General features: G+C 56.6%; 3 protein-coding genes across 3 annotated transcripts; 2 read left to right on the forward strand and 1 right to left on the reverse strand.

Moving 5' to 3' along the window:
- The first annotated feature begins 3,159 nt into the window (after window positions 1-3,159).
- LOC144095144 (histone H3) lies at window positions 3,160-4,833 on the forward strand. The gene has a single exon (XM_077628942.1). It carries the CDS (start codon window positions 3,259-3,261, stop codon window positions 3,667-3,669), a length of 411 nt encoding a protein of 136 aa, XP_077485068.1. The 5' UTR covers window positions 3,160-3,258; the 3' UTR covers window positions 3,670-4,833.
- Window positions 4,606-4,980, reverse strand: LOC144095665 (histone H2A-like). Its single transcript, XM_077629334.1, has one exon. It carries the CDS (start codon window positions 4,978-4,980, stop codon window positions 4,606-4,608), a length of 375 nt encoding a protein of 124 aa, XP_077485460.1.
- Window positions 4,981-11,639: 6,659 nt separating this feature from the next.
- LOC144095146 (histone H2B) lies at window positions 11,640-12,295 on the forward strand. The gene has a single exon (XM_077628943.1). The coding sequence runs from the start codon at window positions 11,660-11,662 to the stop codon at window positions 12,032-12,034; it is 375 nt and encodes a 124-aa protein (XP_077485069.1). The 5' UTR covers window positions 11,640-11,659; the 3' UTR covers window positions 12,035-12,295.
- Window positions 12,296-12,607: the final 312 nt, after the last annotated feature.

Here is a 12,607-nt window from a genome sequence, read left to right on the forward strand (position 1 = left end):
TTTATTTTTTGGCCCATCGTGTTCTGCGTTGAAATTTTTTTGTGAAATGAAGGGCATTATAAAGTAGCCAATTACAGTTCCTACTCCCAACGTGACAGCGGCGGCGAGTTTTTTTGTTTTTTTTCTTCTCCCGCACCAAGTTTACCCAACTCATCGGCGCAGAGCTGCGTTCCGAATCGAAATATTCAAGGCGGTGTAATGATTGCACTGCATTGCGTTTGGTCCAAAACCGTTACAGTTTTTCTCTATCGTAAATGTGGGGCGCTTTCTTGCCTGCAGGACATGTGGCCAGGTAATGCTATCACATTATTGAGCCCAAGTGTGCCATAAGGCTGTGCTAGTCAGCTTTACATGTCTGTGGCAGAAACACTGTTGGCGAATTTCAGCAGCCGTGCGCGCGTCAAAGAAAAAAAATTGGACGACTTGCAGCCATTCCTTGTATGCAGAGCGCCTCTCATAATCTGAAACCTGGAGGTAAACACACCTGGCCGAGAGACGTGCGAAATGGAGCATCGTGTTTCGTTTCCTGAATAGGCCTTTGTTCGTCAAATTGGGCTTCCAGAGTGTAACTCCAGATAAAAAACACAGGAATGAACGGGACGGACAAATTGCAAACCATTGCAGCACGCGAACAGCCCCTGCCTCAAGTGAAAAGGGGGAAAAGAAGCACACAGCTTGGTTGTCTGCATTCCAAGTGACTCAATGATTGGTTCTGTAGCGTGTTCCGCTGACCTGGAACAACATTGTAATGCTGGGGGGACTTAACTTTTTGTACACGACGGTGCGGACGTTCTCGTCACAGTCGACTTTAAGGAACCTGCAGGGTGGGATGAGCCGCCGAATGCCTCTTTAGTCTTGAGTCATTTTTTTTTTCTCCCCAGTTATGAGTACAATTAGATGATTTACCATCCCACTGGTGCACCGCTACAGACAGTTGTCCAAATTCATAGGAAGCGTTATTGCCTCCGACTGCCCAGTCGCTGTCCAATTTGTGTTTGCGACGATCACTTGCAGTGAATTATTATTATGAGACCACATTGTTGGAGCAGGTTCAATTCGTGAGTTTTTGACAGGCAGTACAGACACCGAAACGTACCTGTGAATAATAGCGTGCAAAAGCACTTCTCCCATGGAAACTGGAATATGCAGGATCTGTGTGGGAGCCTCATTGCAAAGAAAGGATGTAATGGAATAATACAAACGAGAGGACCCACCTTCCCTACTAACGCCTGAGAATGGAGTGCGCACACAAGAGCACAGGTGTAAAGTCAGTCGTCTCCAGTAAAGAGGAAAATTGGACTTGAACCTTTCCCTTAGGCCAATATTTTGTGCCACAGAACCCGACATGAATAGCTTTCTTTCTCTGCTTGCTGTAAAGGAGTCGTCTGAAAAGTTTCTAACGACTATGCAAAAAATCTAACTCTCTCAGGGTGAAAAAGCGCCGCGGGAAAAATCCACGTATTCATCATTTACCCGAGTCGGTTTTTGCTTCGCGCGGCAGCAGCAGTCGACTGCGCGACGCGGACTCTGCTGTCTCGGAGGCGGGTATACTTGCGCAGGCGACACGAAGGGGGCGCCGCAGCCCCGCGCTGCGCCGACTGTGTTGCGTTGGCAGGGAGGGAGGAGCAGCTCAGCTCCGGGCCTCAAGTATTCCGTTGCGTGGCAAGCGTTGGGCGCTTTAATGGGGGCTCGCACCCAGGCCGGTAGACGTCCTGCGCGAATTTTTGTTATTATTTTTGGTTTGCAAGCTAGAAGCGTCGGAACTGTGCCCGCAAATTTCGTTGCGGTGCGGCCGTAGCAGAGCGCTATTCTACGCGGGCCCCTACAGATATGCACATCCTGGCCTATGCTATGCAAGGAAAACGACAGGGCAGTGGATATAAAGCACTTTTCTTTCTATTTTTTTCAATTGGCCGCAGTCAGTTGATCTAACCCAGGCATGCACTTCCGTTTGTTTCTAAGGTGACCGCAGGAAGTACACCTCAATTACGGAGAGATGGGATGCATTCTTTACGCGCGCTGCTCTTGCTCACTAACCTTGCCTGCCTAGTACTCGAAGCATATTGTCCCGCAGATGCAGGAGAGCTTTTAGGCATTTATGCGCGGCTTCCGTGCACTGCACTGTGCCCAGTTCTTTCTGTGCAGTAAATAGTAAATTGGTTCATCTCTTGCGGTGGTTTGCGAGCTTGGCGCCCGGGGAGTTTTTTTTTTTTTTCGCAATCCCGTTGCTCTTTGTCTCCAAGACAAGAAAGCCTCTAACTGATAGCGTTGTGCGCATACCTATCCAGCGAAGCGCATGAACTTCGCAGGCGGCTGTGAGAAGTAGTGGGTCTTCGTTTTGCTCCGCACTTTTGTCTTCTCCGCTGGCGTTGAACCTTCTATGATTGCTTTCCAGTAATGCGGCCTAACTCGGCCAACAATCGCCGCTTTTTTTTTACACGCGCGACAGTCTGTTCTACACCAGTAACGGCACGTGCTTTTCAGGCATGCGGCGGCGACACACTGTAAGGTATCCACATCCAAGCTTGGGAAAGCAGCCACAGTGCCTGGGCAGGGAGAAAAAGTGCCTTTTATAAAATTGCACGCCACCACTTTAATCTTTACACTCGCCTCTCACATTCATTCGCTCATGCCGACCGCAGTGCACTTAACAATTTTGGTTGCTGCCTCCTTCCTTTGCCTATTGAAATGAGCCAACAAACAGCGAAAATAATTACTTTCTCCTCCTCAACTAAAGTTCAGTTCTATACTCAGAATGTCTCCCGGAGCATTCATTGCTTGCTGTCGCGCTAGTAGCTTCGCCTTTCTTTTCGAAAGACTCATTGCCCGGTATGTCCAAGAAGACAAGCTCGTTGCAGTGCGCTAACGCCACACGGAACGACCCGCAACCGCGTCGACACCCTGGTGTGGTGGCAAAGTCGACGCTGCCGCGTACGCCCGGCTCCTGCCAGAGGGCTGCTTTTGCTGTGCGGGCAAACCTAAAGGATAGGCGCACCGTAATCTTGCGCTAGACCACGGTTCCACACCCACTTGTCTCACCTTTGCCAGGCGCGAAACCAACGCGCGCTCGAAAAGTAGTATTTCCAGCATTCTGGCGGCCGCCGCAGAACGGAGGGAAGCTATCGGTCCGTCAGCGGGGACCAATCGGGTCGGAGAGAGGGCGCGAGGGAGCAGCGCCGCCGCGCGGCGCGGAACACAGTCTCTCGCCGCCCGTCTCCGAAGGCAGTCCGTCCGTTACCAGCGTCCGCGTCCGGCACCATGGCTCGCACGAAGCAAACCGCGCGCAAGAGCACCGGTGGCAAGGCCCCCCGCAAGCAGCTGGCCACAAAGGCTGCTCGTAAGAGTGCGCCAGCTACCGGAGGCGTGAAGAAGCCTCACAGATATAGGCCTGGCACCGTGGCACTTCGTGAAATTCGCCGATACCAAAAATCGACCGAACTTCTCATCCGCAAGCTGCCCTTCCAGCGCCTGGTGAGAGAAATCGCTCAGGACTTCAAGACCGACCTGCGCTTCCAGAGCTCGGCCGTCATGGCACTTCAGGAGGCCAGCGAGGCATACCTGGTCGGTCTCTTCGAGGACACCAACCTGTGCGCGATCCACGCCAAGCGCGTCACCATCATGCCGAAGGATATCCAGCTGGCGAGGCGCATCCGCGGCGAGCGCGCCTAGAGCGCAGTGGCGCCCGGCACTTGGCGCCGCCGCCGCCGCCGCAGCAACGCATCACAACGGTCCTTCTCAGGACCACCCAAATGTTTGCTTTGGCCACGGGCGCACGAAACCGAGCTCCGAACCCGGCCGGTCCCTCTCTCTCGAACACTGCGTTTCGCAGCTGCTGGAAAACGAGGTGAGTTGTTGAAAGCCATGGCCCTGGCGTCTTCCGCGGGCTCGCGCTTGTAAATAACATCATTGCACAAGTCACGCGCGCGCGCGCGCCCAGTTTTGTGGGGGTAAATGCGGCGCTGGGCGCGCAAGTGAATGCAGCACGCGCCGCCTACATTAGGTGCACCTTGATACGCCGCGTACGTATTTATTGCTGTGTGAATAGTTTCTGTCGATATTACCGTCCGCTCACCTATTTTATTTCGTGTCTGCATTCTGCCTGCTGTGGTTTATTTCCGCTGTCCCAGTTCACGTCCTTCGGTATCTATGGCAGATGCCCGCGGTGGCGAAAAAAAAAAAAAAATCCCGTCCCTTGCTCTCTATTACTGTCTCAGTAAAGCCACTTCGTCATTCTCTCTAGCGCTGCTATGTGAAACCCCTGCTAGGGAACTGCCAAAAAAAAAAAAAACAATGCGCTGGTCATGCCCCTTATTAACGCTCTACTGGCCTCCTGCTAGCGACTGGGCCAGGAAAAGGAAAGGAAGAAGGGGCCGATAAAACTAAATAAAAGCCAACCTGTGTGCGGCGCGCAGTGAGGCAAACACTTTGAAAAAACAGCCAGCGTGAGAGGGACGCAGCGGTCCAGAGCAAATAAAAAAAACAAAACCCAAAGGTATCACACAGCGAGGCCCCGCCGTGGCAGGCAGTTGGTTGGTCCTGATAAGGACCGTTAGTTGGGCGCTGCTGATGCGGCGGGCGCGCCTCCACAGACGTGCGGTAGACCGCTCACGCCTTCTTCTCGGTCTTCTTGGGGAGCAACACGGCCTGGATGTTGGGCAAGACGCCGCCCTGGGCGATGGTAACTCCCGAGAGCAGCTTGTTCAGCTCCTCGTCGTTTCGGATGGCCAGCTGCAGGTGGCGCGGAATGATTCTGGTCTTCTTGTTGTCCCGAGCAGCGTTGCCCGCCAGCTCGAGCACCTCGGCGGCCAGGTATTCGAGGACGGCGGCCAGGTAAACGGGGGCGCCGGCTCCGACGCGCTCCGCGTAGTTGCCCTTACGCAAGAGACGGTGAATTCGACCCACGGGGAACTGCAGTCCCGCGCGGCTCGAGCGGGTCTTGCTCTTGCCCTTGGCCTTGCCTCCTTTTCCGCGACCTGACATGGTGACTTCTGTTGTACGCTCGAGAAAGAACGGGGAACGCCGCGTGCGAGAACAGACAGGAACGGGCTGCTGCTTGATACTACGAACCTCGAGAGCGCGCCGCGAGAGATGGATGTTCTTGGGGAAAGGAATAAGAAATTGGGGGGGAGCACGACGCGTGCGGTAATTTCTCTCTTTAGGTGAGGAAATGGTCGTTGCGCCGCGCAGGGGGAGGGTAGGAGGAACAGGATAGTGGGAGAAAGTAGAGCTCGCAGATGCGCAGTCGCGATTCCCGTCTTCGCGTATTCGGGCCGGGAGGGGGAGGCCGCGCCAAGAGCAGAGCGCCGATGCGCACTCGACTGGGAGACAGAGCCGACTGAGAGAGCGAGGGGCGTGGTTTGGAGGCGCGCGGACCGCAGGGAGGCGCAGGTCTCTCGGCCAATAGGGAGGTGGCTGGATGTGCGCGTGAATGCCGGCAAGCGGCGTGTTTACCGAGCATGGAATGCGGGGCAGCAGGCCAGGGTCGATAATCTTGGTACACAGTTACCGTTACCCATCACCATCTGACGTAACTGTGCGGCACTTCAAAAGGTGCGGTTTGTAGGGGATATCCGCCAGGGAGGGGGAGGTTAAAACCGCTCCAGCAGTTCGGCATCTCGTACATATTGGAGCAGAGCCCCGAATGCGCGTCGCGTTTTCTCGCGCGGGCCGGCTGGGAAAAGCAGTTGTTGTGCGCTCTCGCAGGGCAGGGCCAGGCGTCTGTAGCTTGCCTCCAGTACTTCTCTGTGCTTCTTGAGGGCAGGACACTTTGAGAGGAGGTGATCGAGCGTTTCCACTTCTCCACAGTCTTTGCACATGGGGCTGGCTGCGCCTCGTAGACGATGCATGCGCTCGGCTGTCCAGACGCAGCCTATGCGCATCCTAAGGAGGGTGGTCCGGTCAATGAGATCGAAGTCACGGGAGCTTATGGGCTTCGGTGCTTTGCCTGCGGCTACTCTGGCATCCGGGTGTTGTGCGACGATGCGGGCTTTGATGTTGTGCCGGGCCACATCGAGGGGGGATATTGCAGTGCACTCCGGTGTGCCGTCGGCGTGAGCTTGCTTGGCCAGTTGGTCAGCCTGCTCGTTGCCGCTGATTCCGACGTGGGACGGGAGCCATTGGAGCAGAACGTCGCGGCCGAGTGCTCGTGCCTGGCGTAGCTTGTTGTCCAGGTTGGCATACATGGGCAGTGTATGGTGCGACCTCCGCAGCGTGGTGAGCGCAGCCTTGGAGTCACTGAGGACGACAGCTGGAGAGAGGTCTGGTGTCTCCAGGATGAGATCAGCTGCCAAGTGCAGGGCGGCAACTTCTGCGGTTGTGGACGAGGCACTGCATGTGAGGCGGCTCTGCCTGGCGATGCCGAGAGAAGGGACTACACATGCGGCAGCCGCTGATGCGCCTCCTTCCAGCACAGATCCGTCGGTATATATCTCCACTCGGCCGCTGCAATCCTCGTGGAGAAGCGCAGCGGTTTCTTGCTGTAGCGCGCAGACGGGTGTGTCTTTCTTGGATCGCACGCCTGGGATGACGGTCTGGATGCTGAGCGGGGCGCGCAGGTGGGGCGGAAGTGCCGGGCTGCAGCTAGAGGGCGGTCGGGCGATGTGCGCGCCAAACAGCTGTGCTGCGCGGCCCATGTGCGAGTGGCGGGCTTCGGACAGTCGGCTGAGGAGTTGCGAAGTTCCCGGAGCTCTTTGCATGCGCTCGACAGTGTTGAGGGCTGTTAGTTGTGCCCGGAGAGAGATCGGCCATGTGGCAGCTTCTGCATAGGTGGCAGGTACTTGCGACCAGCGCGGCAGGCGCATAAAACGGCGGATCGCAGCGCGTTGGTCTACGTCGATGGCGCGCCACAGGCTGGGGCGCAGGTCGACGAGCGGTAGAGCGTACAGGAGTTTAGGTACCGCTATCCCGTTGTAGAACCGGTATGCCAGCTCTGGGGAGCAGCCTTCTCCTTTGGCTTGTAGTCGGTTAGCCACATCGGCCACTTGGCGCGCCTCTTTCCGCAGTTTAGCTACAGCTGGCCGCCAGGTGAGCTGCGCGTCGATAACGAGTCCAAGATAGCGGGCACTTTTTTTCCACGGAAGGGGCACCCCTTTTAGCTGCAGGTTGGGTATAAGTTTCCATGCAGCAGGACGAGGGTGGAGCACGAGGGCCTCCGTTTTGGAAGTTGACAAGCTGAGCCCCACGGTGGAGAGATATTCTCCGACACATTCTAGTGCATGTTGCAACTGCGCTCTAACTGTACGACCAGACAGTGTGGGGCCACTGCAGTAGAGGGCTATGTCGTCAGCATATATGCTGACGCGCACCTGATACAGAAGGGAACGAGGGATAATGTTCGGGATGTTAGCCAGCACGATATTAAATAAGAAGGGACTAAGAACACTGCCCTGCGGAACGCCCTTGGTGATGTGGCGGGGTGTGCTGAGCGAGCCACCAACTTTCACACGCATTGTTCTGCCTGAGAGAAACGATTTGACATAGCGGTATAAATTCTCAGCCACGCCTATGTTTACCAGAGCATCAAGTATAGATGCGTGGGCGAGCGAGTCAAAAGCGCTCTGAATGTCGAGGAGGACGAGGTAGGCAGCCTGCTTCTTATATTTTGCTTCCTCTAAGAAGGCCGATATTTCCGCTATGCAGTCGGCGGTGCATCGGGAATGGCGGAATCCGCTTTGTTCTGGTGCCAGTGCACCTCTCACGTCCGCCATCCATTGAAGCCGCTTCAGTGCCATATATTCCATCGTTTTCCCTGGGACTGAGGTGAGAGATATCGGCCTGTAAGAGTTGATGTTTGCAGAAGGCTTTCCCGGCTTCAGGACAGGAATAACGATGGCAGTGCGCCAGGACTGGGGGACATCTCCGGTTGCAAATACTTCATTGTAAGCTTCAAGCAGGCGCTGACGTTGGTTACAATTTAAATTCCTCAGCATCTGGTGAGTGACTTGATCTGAACCTGGGGCACTTCGCCGCTTGCGCTTGTGTTCGAGCGCGACATCCAGCTCGTGCGTTGTGAAAGGCTCAGTGCACAGGGCATGAAATTCGCGCGAGAACCATACGAAAGGTACGAATGGAGAAACAGAAAAGATGGAGGCGATGGGCGTGTCACTCACCAGAGTGGGGACAAAGTGTTCAGCGAGGAGGTCGGCCAGCGCAAGAGCATCTATCCCTTTAGCCACCGCTATGGAAAGGGCAGGGAAGCGTGGTGCTTTGGAGTGCAGCATTGATGAAAGAATCCGCCAGCCGCGAGCCTGAGCACGGGGTTCGTCCAGGGCACGACACACTGAAATCCAGCTGCGACGACGCAGCCGTTTGGCGTGACGCAGGCACGCAGCATCCAGACGCTTGTAGATAGTCCAGTGTGCGGGCTTGTTCGTGCGCCGTGCACGGCGTTGAGCCCTTCGACGCGCAGCACGCAGGTTCAAGAGTTTGATGTCTGGCACAGGTGTTCCGGGGAGCACAGCACAGCGTATTGTGGCACCACTCGCACAGGCGGCAATGTGATCGAAGAAGTTATGTGGTTCACATGGATTTTGCTCACATAGCTCGCGGAAGCGCGACCACTGCACTACACTGTATGTCACTTTGTCCGCAGGGCGTTCAGTTCGTGGCAAGATGTCAATAGGCAGGTGGTCTGATCCTGCAGTATCGGGGTGCGTAGACCAGTCGTAGACACAATCTGGGGAAGCCACGCTGAGGTCGATAGCTGTAGGAGTGCAGCTCGGACGCACAAACGTTGGACTACCTGTGTTCAACAGGTTCAGTCCCGCAGCGCGAATAGCGTCTAGCACGTCACATCCCTGTCTGGATGAGGTGCGGGAACCCCACTCAACATGGCGACAGTTGAAGTCACCACAAATGAGTAGGTTTTGCTTGATTCGTTGAGTGAGACGAACGATGAGCCGTGCGTCCCACGGGTATCCAGGCCGCACATAGACACTTGCAACGGTGGTGTCAGTTCCCCCGAGTCGCACTGTGACGGCAACACACTCGACGGGGCCACCGGTGAGGTCTGCAGTAGGCACTACATGGTGCGCAAAAGATGCACGGACATATATAGCTGCCCGAGGGGATCCAGGTGGGTGTGCGGCGTCGGTGCAAGGAATGTCAGCACAGGTCACCAGCGCGCACTCGGTTGGGCTGCTGTAGCCCAAGTATCCGGGAAGTACGAGGTCCTCTGCGCGCGTGTAAGTCTCTTGTAGCGCGATGACGTCGTACTTTTGTAGAGGTAGCATGGCTGCTAGCTCAGGTTGACGGCGGCGTAGATGGCAGCAGTTCCACTGCAACACACGCGGCCGGTTGACGCGACTGTTTCTAGCCATGATGGTTCAGAGCTTGCTGTGCTGCAAGTGCAGCTGCACATAACTGGCGGGCCGGAGATGCGCTGGGCAATTCCTCTATGAGGGCACGAACGGCAGCGGCAAGCGCGGCGATGACAGCATCACGCTGGTCGAGCTGAGCGATAGGTGCGCTGTCTGGCTTCCTCCCTACAACCACGTCACGGAAAGACCGAGCGGTATGCGGGAGCGCTGGGGCACAGTTGCGTGCAGTGACACTTCCAATTGGAGTCACAGTGACTTCCGTCGCCGGTTCACAGTGTGCTTCGATGTCGGTATTGCTTCCCGTTTTTGCCGCTGGTCTATTGGGCAGGGTGTCAGCAAGCGTAAGGTCCTGCTGTGTTGGTGCAGGTGGGCCCTTTTTGGTTGAATCCGCAGGAGCTGTCTGGCTTGAAAATGCAGCAGAGGTTTGTTTTGCAGTAACTGCACGGCGAGCGTCACGGCGAGACATGGGCTGATGCGATGACGCCAGGAGGACGGCCACTTTGCGTTCTTGTTGCCAACGGGGGCAGCGCGGCTCGGTTGATGTGTGCGTGCCGTTGCAGTTAATGCATCGCGGCCGGGGTGAGTCACATCGGGACTTGTGGTGATCGCGTCCACAGCGGAGGCACCTCGGCTTTGCGGTACACACAGCAGTGGCATGGCCGATGACACCGCACTGCAGGCATTGGAGCGGCCTCGGTAGTCGGGCGCGGACGGGGCGGCGCAGTTTGAAGAGGGAGACCTCTTCGGGTGGGTGGGTGCCCGCGAAGCGGAGTATGATGTCGTTTCCGCTTCTCGTGCAGGCTAGCACCGGCACCTTGCACTCGATGCCCGACATGATGTCCTCGGTCGAGAGCGCGCGGTCCACGCGAAACACTCGACCGGTGCAGCTGTTGCCGCCGGCCTCCTTGGCTCGGACCTTGATGTCGCAGATGGTGGTGATGCCGAGGAGTGGGTCGAGGTCGGCAGATGCGTGCGCGTCCACGGCGACCACGTTCCGGCGGAAATTCACACGCACAGCTTTCACCCCCGGTAGTTTGGACAGTTGAGCGGCGATGGCGTCTCTTGTTGGCTTTAGATAGTTGGCCATCCTGTCCACGGGATAGTAAAGAACGGTGGCGATGTCCGACTTCTTTCCCTGTTGTGGTGGTGCTGCGGTGAAGCGCGCTGCCGACGGCTGAGCGGCAGGAGCCAGGGGAGCCGCTGCGGTGGTTTGTATGCGGCGTCTTGGGGCATTCCTCGCTGGCTTTTGTACTGCGGCGCCAAGCCCCTTCGCTGTCGCTCTGTCGGGCTCCGCGGGAGGGGGAGTGGGGAGCCGCCTGGCCGGAGGGGCACTGGCTCTTTTTTCTGCGTAGGCGAGAGCAGCACGTTCGTAGTCTGCCTCTGTGAATGCTTCGGCCGGGGCGGGGTTTGTTGTGGCGGCAGGAGCGGGGAGCACATTGCTGTCTGCTTCTGGAATGGCTGGATTTTGGGAATCCAGGCATGTCTGGGTGTCATCGTGTTGACACGCCGCGTCAGCTGTACTCGGCTTGGTTGAGAGCAGGGCTGGGCCGTGGGCTGCTTCGCTACGGCTGATGATGACAGGTGTGATGCTGTCAAATCGTCGTAGCCGCGGTGGCGGCGGTGTTACAAAGGTTTCAGCGCATCCACCTTTGCTTGCTTCCTGGCCGCTGGCCGCATTCACCGAGGATGTGCTGGCGATTGCGGGTGCGTCGCCAGGTGGAGGGGTCCTCTGCATCGCAGTGACCAGGCGGGCCGCTTCTCCTTGGCGCTGAAGGGTGGCGTTCGCTTCAGTGATCAGTTTTCGCAGGCTGCGGGAGCACCCGAAGCTGTTTATTCGCCTGTGGCGATGGAGGGCGTTTCGGATGCCATCCTCATCGAGCATGTGGAGGGCATCTTCTTCGTCCGCCATGGTTCAGATGGTAGGGGTGCCGATGGTCAGGGGGCTGGAGGGGCCATGGCACACAGGCCACGGGGAGTGGGCCTGAGCTAGGCTATGACGTAATGGAAAAAAAGAAAAACTAAAAGAAAAAAAAAAAGGAAACTCTGGGACACGGGAACAGGCGGACTCGATGCCGCGAAGGGAGCGCTCGGGTAAACAGGAGAGGGCACGAAAAACACGTTTTCTCCCTACGGAGGTCGACGATCGAGCGCCAGCGCGCCGCGATACCGCGACGGGAGCGCTGGAGGGAGGGTGAGGAGGCCGCGACGCGTCGACCAATCGCGCGGCGGCCTGGCTCCGGTCGCTTGAACACCACGGTGCCAGTATAAAAACGCCGCGCGCCCCTGCGCGCGCGTTCTTTCGACACCGTCCGTCTCCCCGAGCGCAGTCGTAACTGATCGTCATGCCCCCTCAACCGTCGGGAAAGGCCGTGAAGAAGGCCGGAAAGGCGCAGAAGAATGTGCGCGCAACCGACAAGAAGAAGAAGAAGCGCCGCAGGAAGGAGAGCTTCTCCATCTACATCTATAAGGTGCTCAAGCAGGTGCATCCGGACACTGGAGTATCCAGCAAGGCCATGTCCATCATGAACAGCTTCGTGAACGACATCTTCGAGCGCATCGCGGCCGAGTCCTCTCGCCTGGCCCACTACAACAAGCGCTCGACCATCACGAGCCGGGAGATCCAAACTGCGGTGCGTCTCTTGCTGCCTGGCGAGCTGGCCAAGCACGCCGTGTCCGAAGGCACCAAGGCTGTCACCAAGTACACCAGCTCCAAGTAGGCGGCACATCGCGCTCGTCGCCAGTCGTCCCCCCCAACAACCTCAACGGCTCTTTTCAGAGCCAACCAAAGTGTTTGCATCGTCGAGTCTGCAGGTAGCGGCGCGATGCTCCGGGCCCCTTTCTCTCTCTGTGTTTTGATTGTTTAAGTTGTTTTCTTCATTAGCATGTAGCCTCGAGAAATGGATATCAGGCGGTTGAAATAGCAGCGGTTTTGCTTAGGCAGCATGCAATACAGCCAGATTGTTAAAGAACAATATTTCGAATTAGTTGTAGGAGAACTGTAAAGGAAATATGTATGCATGTGAATACTCATCCGCATGAGCACGTAAGAGAGAAGAAAAAAAAAAGAAGCTTCTACCTATTATATGCTTGCTTAAGTGTGACGGCAGGAGGTAATTGATTGCGGAATTCCCCCGGTTTGGGTTTGTGTGGATATTTGGCCTTAAGAAAAGGTTATCGTTTCGTGGCCGCAACACGTGCCTGCGGACGTCGGGGAGGCCACTGTGTTCCCTCAGTCTGTTCTTAGGAAATTCGAAAGGAAAACAGTTTGCCACCCGTGGCGTGCCCCATCT

The sequence above is a fragment of the Amblyomma americanum genome, chromosome 6, assembly GCF_052857255.1.
Source record: "Amblyomma americanum isolate KBUSLIRL-KWMA chromosome 6, ASM5285725v1, whole genome shotgun sequence".
In the NCBI taxonomy this organism is placed as follows: Eukaryota; Metazoa; Arthropoda; class Arachnida; order Ixodida; family Ixodidae; genus Amblyomma; species Amblyomma americanum.